Consider the following 9,571-nt stretch of genomic DNA (forward strand, 5'->3'; position numbering starts at 1 on the left):
TTTTAGTTGGAAAGTGTATTCAATTGGTTGCAAAGGTTTAATAATGATCGAAAAGAATATTCTACTTTGTAGTTGCAACAAAAGCTTAATAAATATAATTGAAGGGAAAAAAGTTTGGAGTGGACATAAGCTGGTATATTACCTTTCCTATTTTTTCATCTCTCTTCCACCTATGACATCAAAATAGACCATAATTTTTGTAGCAACTGAGGTTTATTTATTATCATTACTTAAACTCCCAATAACTATTATTGATGTTGTTAGAAATTTTCTAATGTAGGCTAACATTAATTATATTTTTAGTTTCACAAAATTGATAATTGAATAGTCCAATGCTAATTTACAAATAGACTTGAGTAATCAATAAAGATAGGTCTAATACACTTAAAGGTTATAATCTAAGTGAACAACATAAGTGCAGACTTTGAGGTTTATTGAACCTTAAGTCAATTAACCTACTATTATTGGTTGGGTCCTTGCTCCAAAACCTAATGCAGTATAACTTACCCATTCAAAACTGTCATTGAAGAAGATTTCTAGAGTAAAAAGCCAAATCATGTCGAGAGGTGATCTTAGCAAGTAATTTCAGCAAATTTATGAATTTAGTTTGCTTGACGATCTAGGTCATCCTAAAACCTTAAAGTTTAACTCAATATATTATAATCTGTGTGCAAATCCTATGGATTATAGTTGATTGATTTATTTATTCAAGTTTATATGAATAAATCTTATTTGCGCTATCAAAGCAGTATGCATTGGGTTATAGAATTTGAATTCAAGAACTAATATCATAATTAAAAATTTGAAATTAGGATTTAATAATTTTGAATTTTGAATTAAAATTAAAATCAGGATTGACTTTGAAATTGATATTAGAATTAAAATGTATAAATTAGGTTTTGGTTTGATTTTGAAATTAGGGTTCAAAAAATTGATCTTTTAAAAATGGAAATCAACCTTAGATATTCTTGATTTTAGTGCTTTGAAGACTGCATTTGAAACTAGTGAACTCGATTTCATCGTTCACCATCATTTTACGACAAAAATAAGAACCACATTGCCACTACATGCGGCTACGACCATATCACGATTAACGGCAAAATAGGTGGCGGATGAGTCGCTGCCACCGTGAGCATGTGCTCATGCCATTTTCTCATTCGTTGGAACCCTAAATCAATGGTCAAAATCATTGATAGTTGACCAAAATTTGGAAACCTCTAATTCAACAATTAGGGTTTATTTTCTTTAATTTTTAAGTTAGATTCGGGTTGGGAAAATTTGTAAACTTGACCCATAAAAAAAAGGGCTTAGCTAACCCACAAAAGTAAAAAAAAGTCAAACCAGGTCATATTACCCATTAATCAAGGTTGACCCTAAACCCATCTAGATCCAAACTTGTTAAAGTACAAGTCTAATACATATGCCCTAAGAGAATCATGCGAGCTACTAAGCCAAGCGTGAATCATGTGCTAAAGGGAAGAATGCATGCAGGTGTGTGCATTTATCTGTTAGTGTGTGTGCATGCACATGCATGACTACTTTTTGGTGGCATATGCAAGCACGTGGACTATTCCTATTAGTGTGTGAAACATCCTAGGAGAATGATTTAATGCATGTAAGGGTTTGTTGGCATCTTCTATTGGTAGATTGTCAGTTTCTAAAGGCACGTGTAAGCTTATGGTAAGTGCAAGTAACATGTATGGTCTTCCAAAAGTGTGTTAATGCATGCAAATAGTGCATAATTGATTCCTAGTAGGTGTGTGTGCAAGCAAATGCATGTGAAAAGTTTTATAGGGTGCATGTAATGGCATACAGGTTAGTTTAAACACATTAAAATGTGTAAAAGCCTAAGGTAGCACATGAAGCACAATAAGGATATGTGATCGTTGTAAGTGAGATCTCATTAGAGGTTTAAGGATGCACGTTACAACACATGAAAGGTAAACAAAAACCTTTGACTAGCATTAAGGACCTATAGTAATATGTGAATAGCTTGTGGTGTCACGTAAAGAAATATAGGCATTTATAGGTTTCCATTTGAAAGTGAAATTAATTTTTAGATTAAATATTGTGTCATAAAGTATTCTCCTATCATTAGGATTAATACATTTAAGTATAATATCAACTCTGTTATTTGTGGTTGAGTTACCATATAAAACTAAGATTATTGTTCATCGGGTTATATACAATAGTTTTAAGGAAGATTTTTCGAGACAATAAGGTATCATGTATTATGAAATCTTAATTAAGACAATAATATTAAGTATCATTGGAATATTTTGTGAGTTTTCATAATGTTAATTACCAAAGTGGTACATTGTTAAGGCTTACAAAAATTTTCCTTCGATAATGATACATTCTTTGGTTTTTAATGCATAAGGTTAATTTTAGAAATATACTAGTCATGGATAACTCAATACACCTAAAGGTGGTTGGGCCTATTCAATCGACATATGCTATCTTATTAAATAGAGGATGAACAGTGGTTTAGAAAATATATTTGCTCAAAGATGATATTTCTTTCGAAAATCATACGTTCTGAATGCCCTCATATAGACATGTAACCTTATGTTTGAGATCTTAATAACATGTCATTTTTTCTACCCAAAGGTGATTCAATAATGATGCACTAGGAATCCCTATAAGGTGTGGGTTATATGATTTTTTTTAAAGCTAATTAGATTATTGCTTAATACGGTTTTGTTGCAATACTTAAGTAAGAGTATCAAAGATAATTTAGAGTTGTATCTCAAAAAACCTCAATTTTTGACAATATTATTTAGACTCAGTGGAAGTTATTGTAAGTTATTAGAATATTTAATCATCAAAACGGTGTATTCATTGAAGCTTGTGAAACTCTATATTCGATGAAAAAAACATTTGTCAATTCAATGCATACAATTTTTTGCCCGAAGGTGGTTAATGTGTGTTAAAATTAATGGTTGCATGAGGTGATTGTGGAATTACATTGTTTGTGAAAATTTCGATTCACTCAAAGGTGGTTGTGATTTTTCAATTGATATATATTTTTCCTTTGGTATGAAAGAGAGCAACAACTTAGGAGGTTTAGCTGCCTAAAGGTTATAAACTCTCCAAAAGTTATTGTTCTTCTTATTTGCAACCTTATATTCGAGGGCCCTAATTGCATGTTGTATTTTTTGCCTAAAAGTCCTTATATGATGATGTGCCTGAAACCCTAGTGGATAATAGCTTATAAGGTTTTCAAGCTATAAATTGCCAATGATATTGCATCTCATCTTTAATAGAATCGATTATTGTGAACAATAATAATAATAATAATGCCACAACAAAGGTTCTAACCAGTTCAAACTTTAAAGAATTGAAGATAAGATATTGAATTTGCATTGTTGATTAAAAATATAGACTTGGCTTATCGAATTGATGAGCCACCCAAGCCTAAAGATAACAACTGAATTAGATAAAAGAATTTTTATATTGAAATGTGACTTGCCATAAAGAATTCTTTGTTGATTATCTCATTGGCAGTCTATCTCAAACATCTTATAATATTGGAATTGTCAGCTTAACGAGTGATATGACTTAGATAAGATATGCTAGTCCTAAAGGAGTAAATCAATAATGAGTTTCTTGTAATAAATTTTGTTGCCAAATTAAAGCACAGTTATAAAGAAAAGAGCAATGATAATAGTGCTACTCTTATTGCCCAGTAAGGACCAAGATTTTTGGATGTAAAGTTGGTCAATAGATAAAAGGCTAAGTAAGTGGAAGCCTACATTTAGGATTGTAAATTATGTGGATATTAAAGTTATCAATATGAGCATAATGAAAATTTTGCAAAATTTCCAAGATTTTGGGACTCCAATGGTGCAGCTGTAAAACTCAATCATAGTTTTAAAGCCATGATGAGAAACAATCTTGATTAAGTATTCTTAAGGCATAATATGTTCTAAATGAATTTCTTTGTAAATCTATGCCAAGAATTTCTTCAAAGTTTTGGACATAAAGAAAACTTAAACTAAGGCAACTTGAGTTTACAGATGCTCCATATAAATAAGAACCCATAGTTATGTTGAGAAGAAGCTAGATCCAAGAGTAGTTGTTGCTAAGTCATTAGTCATTTGGAGCATTCTAAAGAATAGAAATTTATTACCCTAATCAAGGTATTAAAGTCAATGACTCCAATATTGAAAAACTCTTAGGCTTTAAGACTTTCGAAAGTATTGCTCTTCTATATTAAGAAAGCGAAATAAATTCATCCAATTATTGAAATGTCCATAAGGTTCGATAGTGTCATGACTAATATAACAATGAGAGTCAATAATGGTTATAAAACCCAATGGAATCTGATATCACTTTAGAGAATGTTCCCATTAAAGAACTAATCGTATAATAAATGAGTCAAATACAATTGAAGAATTTGTGAAAATTTTGATGAGAAAGTCTATAATAAAAGGACTATTTGTTATTATTAAGAATTATTATGTGTATCTTAGTAAGAGAGATTATGTTATTGAAAACCTTTATGAATTATCAATTTAACATGCACTTATAGTTATGTGAGAAAAGATAAAGTCTTTAATTTATAATAAAGTATGAAACCTCGTGACATTAAAAACTCCTTTGGATTTGAGCTATGTAAGATAGATGTCAAAGTGGTTCTTCTGAATGAAAGTTTTTGTATGAAAGCCTATATAGTGCGACAATGTTTATCAAAAACATAAGGAATGAAACTTTTGATATGTAATCGTGAGAAGTCTATAGGTGGTTCGAATAGACTACCTAGTTGAAATAAGCTTCTTGAGAGTGGTATTTCAATTTCACATGACTTCATAGGGAATAAATTGGATCAATATAGGAATATGAAGATTAGTGGGAGCAAAATTTTTATCATGGTATGGTTCAATATATTGGTAGTAGTGATGTTAACTTGTTTCTTGAGATCAAGTCAGCTTTATCCAAGAGTTTTGATGTGAAGGATCTTGAAGATATATAATTTATTCTTGGTATTGAGACCCACTATGAAAAAACTCGTGGACTTAGTGACTTATCTCAAATGCATACTTGAAACATGTGCTTATAAAGCCTAATATATAGAATTGCATGGTAAGTTGTGTGCCTATTGTGAAAGGAGATAAGTTTAATGTCAAACATTGAGTAAATGATGAGATTGAAAAGGAATTCGTGTGAAATGTTTTTTATGATAGTGCTATTTGAAGCTTGATGAATGCACAAGTAAATTTTGCATTGAATGTTTTTAATCCTTACCTCTCAAATCAAAGTTTTGATTATTGAGTTGTAGTTTAAGAGGTAATAAAATACTTGCAAAAGATCAAGATTTTGATAGTTGTAAAGATAAGCTAAAGTTTATTTTTGGATATTTCATTATACTTGTTGAATGGGTCATATTTGAAAAAGTATTAAGTAGTTGTTTGCAACAACCTCAACCATATAGACATTGGATTTGCAACTTGCCATGGGACAACTTCTCAAGTTGTGTAGTTGAAGGATTATATATTTTAGACTACTTAGTGTCAACTTTATTTACTATAATAGCAGTGTAATTAGATTAAAGCCCACAAGTAGATTAAGATATTTAAAATAAAATATTTTACAGTCAGAAACCTCATAAAGAAATGAGACATTAGGATAAAATACAAAAATACATAGTTAATAAACGTTAAGCCCCTAACCAAAGGAATAAGACTTGTGACCTATAAAGTCATGTTAAAAAAATGAGGGTGTTTAGGGTATTTCAATATTTATGGTTAGTAGGAGTTTGTATTGTTATTTGTTGATATATATATTTTTTATCATGATCATATTGACATATTTATTTGTCATGGATGTATGCATATGTATATGATTAAGGTATAATATGTGTCTTAAAATAAGATTTCTCTTGAGTATGACGGTTGTATGTGTATATTTCTTAAGTCTCAAGCAAGGTTGAAATATATAGACTTCATTGGAAGCAAAAATATTTCTTTTATTTCTTTTAAAACATAAGGTTAAAAAGAAATTATAAAGATGACTAATAGAAATGTAACATATGTTTGTGATTACTTTATTATGTGTTATTTCTGTTATACTCCTAAATTTGATTCATATTGATTTAATTATTTATAATTGTGATCAATGACGATTTTATGTCGATAGTGAACATAAGTAATATTTTGGTTCGTTATTGGTGATCATATTAACTAGATAATTTATTAAAATGTAATTTACTTGTGGACTATTATGTTTGCTAAAATAGTGCTCATTTAAAGTTAAAATTATTAATTATCCGAGAGTCAAAAATTGTTTTTTTCTTTTTCTTAAAAATAAAATAAAATAAAAATAATTAATGTTGTCTAAGTAGGAGAATGTGATAAATTTCTTGATGTGAGCTAACATTAATTGTGTTTTTGGTTTAACAAAACCGGATAATTAAATAGTCCAATGCTAGTTTATAGATGGGCTTAACAGATCAATCAAGATAAGCTAATACACTTAAAAATTATGGTATGAGTGGATAACGTAAGTGCTAACCTTCAGATTTATTAGATCTTAATAGGAAGTCAATTAACCTACTATATATACGCTAGGTTTCTAGTAAGAAACTTAATACAAAATGTTTGCACTATAGTTTATCTATTTAAAGTTATCATTGATAGAGATTTTTAGAGTAGAAAACCAAATCATGTCAAGGAGTGATCACGAGAGGTTTTTGAATTCAATTTGTATGGTAACCCATGTACCCTTAAAATCCTAAAATTTGATTCATTATTTTATAATTTGTATATATATCTTATAAACTGTAATTGATTGGTTGACTTATTTATTCAAGTCCATATAAATAAATAGTGGAGAGGTACCTAAAGTTTCGTTTTAAGGGATGAAAATTCTAAGTTCTGATAATATTCTAAAATTTCTAACTTGCATATTTGAAAAAAAGTGAAAGTCTAGTCTCTGGCTTTGACTTTTGGGTTTGTCACGTTAGCAACTAAACAATTTTTCTTAATCCGTCGTTTAAATTTCAAAATATCCCTATAGAAATTGACAATTGTAAAGGACGGTGAGCAATAATTAGTCAATCTCTTGGAAAGAGAATGACAATTACAAGAGACCTTTGGTAACTACAAAACCAAACTATGTGGGTATGAAATATTAAAACAAATTAAAAGACATGGGACAACACACACACACACACACACACACACATATATATATGTAATGAGATTAAGATAAAATTAACTTCATTAATTATACAAGAAATTCATTCAAAGTACATAACTGGCGGAGACAAAAACATTGGATAGTGATACCTATAGATCATCGCCGCTCCCCAAAATAAAAGAAGAAAAAGGAAGTTGGCATAAAGCCAGTACAAATTTATTCTACCCAAAGCAAATATTTTAAAAATTATGTTTAAATGATCTTGATTGAAATTGGAAGGCCTTCCATTGGAATGGGAGATGGAATGTAGGAAATCTTTTCATTAGGATTGATTTTCTCCCATTTGATTTTTGTGACCAAATTATGCATGAAAACAAGTATTTCTAATCGAGCATACTCTTTTCCAGGGCACATTCGAGGCCCTCCACCAAATGGTACAAAAGTGTAAGGTGCAGGGCCACTCCCTTCAAATCTTGAAGGATCAAACTTCTCTGGATCCGGGAAATATTTCGGATTCTTATGTGTAGTATGAACTGTCCAAAATGTCTGCATTTCAAGGGGTCAGCTTTTACTTTGATGCACTCTATCTACGCATTTCATATAGAATAATATAATGTAACAACAATTTAACAATTACCTTCCATCCCTTAGGGATTGTATAGCCAGCATAATTGAAGTCAATTATGGACTCTCTGAAAGATCCATTAGCAGGTGGTGCTAGCCTCATTACTTCAGATGCCACACTCCAAGAGTATTTCATCTTCTTTACATCATCCCAATTCAACAATTCTCCTTTCTCTTTTGACTTGAAAATCTCCATTTGTTCTATCCTCAAAAATAAGAATAAAAAATAAGCAAACATGTTCGTATGCATATATAGAGAGATTCAAGAGTAGTGTTACCTTCAAAAACTCTTTGGTAGATCTCTGGGTAGTCTGCGAGATAGCTAACGATGAATGTTATGGCAGTACTAGTAGTATCATGGCTTGCAATGAAAAATCCAATGATCTTGTCAGAAATTTCAATCTCAGTCATTCCATCAATCAGCATGCTACTCAACAAGTCAGTAGCCACTGCAATATTCTTCTCTTCAATCTCAACCTTCCTCTTCAAAATAATGGAGGTCAGCTCTTCCCTAATCGTTTTCCCCGCTTTCACTGCACTATTGAAAGTTGTTCCTGGAAGATCAATAGGCACTGATATGAGTCCGGCAGTGGCAAGTGCAAAAGGCTCGGCGAACTTGGCTATACGATCAGGATCTGTAACACTAATGAACAATCGACAAGCCAACGCGAAAGTGTACTTTTTCGAGAGAGGAAAAACCCTCACATCGTTGTAGGGAAACCATTCTTTCTCTAAATGTTCCCTCGCCATTGAATCCATTACAGGTATGTAATGTTGAAGGGATTCAGGCTTGAGAAAAGGCGGAAGAAAGCTACGCAATTTAGTGGCCTCTTCCAGGGAAGAATTGTTGATATTGTCAGGATGCATCAGAGCCTTTTTAATGGAATTTGGCCACCAGGAAGTTACGTATTTGTTTTGGCCTGAAAACAAAAATTTGTTGCCTGAAGGTCCACAAAACACAGCCATGTCTTCGCCAAGCAAGGAAGTGCGAAACACATCGGGGGAGAATTTGGTGGTTCTGTCAGTGACGAATTTCTCCGGAGTTCCTCTTCGAGCGGCCAAGACATAGGCCAGAGTTTCGCCGATGAAAGGCAATCCTTTTTTGCCTGGTGGGAGGTTTGTGCCGGAAGATTTTTTGTAGAAGAAAAGGTAGGCGACGCCAACGGAAATGTATAAGATTACAAAGTGAATGAAGTATTGAGAGAGAAAATCTATGATATTCTCCATTGCTTGATGAGTGTGGAGAAGATTAGAGTGTTGAGAAGGTGGGAACAAGAATTCTGGGGTTGAGATTTTTATAGGGAAATGAAAACTGTCTTTGAGAATAAGATGTAAATTGTGGCATCTCTATTTTAAATTTAATGTAGAGTTGGGAGTAACATATACGAATGGACAAATGAAGAATTTTTACAGGAAAAATCAAACTTTGGCATCTAAAACAAACGGCAGATCCATACTCAGTGTCACCTTTTTTTATGTACATAATTAAAAAATTAGAGTATTGTTTAGTTTGGTACGATTTAAGAATTTTTTAACTCAAATTTAAAAAAATAGTTTAAAAATTTTTTAAACTAAAGTAAACTATTTTAAATTTCAAACCAAGCAAAATCAAGTTATAAAAATGTAGTTTAATCAGGTTTGGAGTATATTTAAACTATAGTTATCAATATCTTATGATATAAAATACATATTTTACAATACGATACATATAAAAAATGATACGTATCATAAAGTATATCGAATTAATATGATATAGTCAATATATAATATGACACAATAATATCTTATGATACAATATATATTACTA

At 31.1% G+C, this 9,571-nt stretch overlaps 1 protein-coding gene across 1 annotated transcript; it reads right to left on the reverse strand.

The window, feature by feature from the left end:
• Nucleotides 1–7,392: 7,392 nt before the first annotated feature.
• LOC123228571 (beta-amyrin 6-beta-monooxygenase-like) lies at nucleotides 7,393–8,745 on the reverse strand. Its single transcript, XM_044653972.1, has 3 exons — nucleotides 8,043–8,745; nucleotides 7,778–7,965; nucleotides 7,393–7,686 (listed from the first exon to the last, which is right to left on the reverse strand). Exons 1-3 carry the CDS (start codon nucleotides 8,728–8,730, stop codon nucleotides 7,393–7,395), a joined length of 1,170 nt encoding a protein of 389 aa, XP_044509907.1. The 5' UTR covers nucleotides 8,731–8,745.
• Nucleotides 8,746–9,571: the final 826 nt, after the last annotated feature.

Source organism: Mangifera indica, chromosome 11, assembly GCF_011075055.1.
Source record: "Mangifera indica cultivar Alphonso chromosome 11, CATAS_Mindica_2.1, whole genome shotgun sequence".
NCBI classification, from domain to species: domain Eukaryota; kingdom Viridiplantae; phylum Streptophyta; class Magnoliopsida; order Sapindales; family Anacardiaceae; genus Mangifera; species Mangifera indica.

Coding starts and splice junctions, on each gene's coding strand:
- LOC123228571 (XM_044653972.1), bottom strand. CDS start 8,730: ATGGCTGTGTTTTGTGGACCTTCAGGCAACAAATTTTTGTTTTCAGGC. Junction 7,966..8,042: donor CTACCAAAGAGTTTTTGAAG/GTAACACTACTC, acceptor TTTTGAGGATAG/AACAAATGGAGATTTTCAAG. Junction 7,687..7,777: donor CAATCCCTAAGGGATGGAAG/GTAATTGTTAAA, acceptor CTTGAAATGCAG/ACATTTTGGACAGTTCATAC.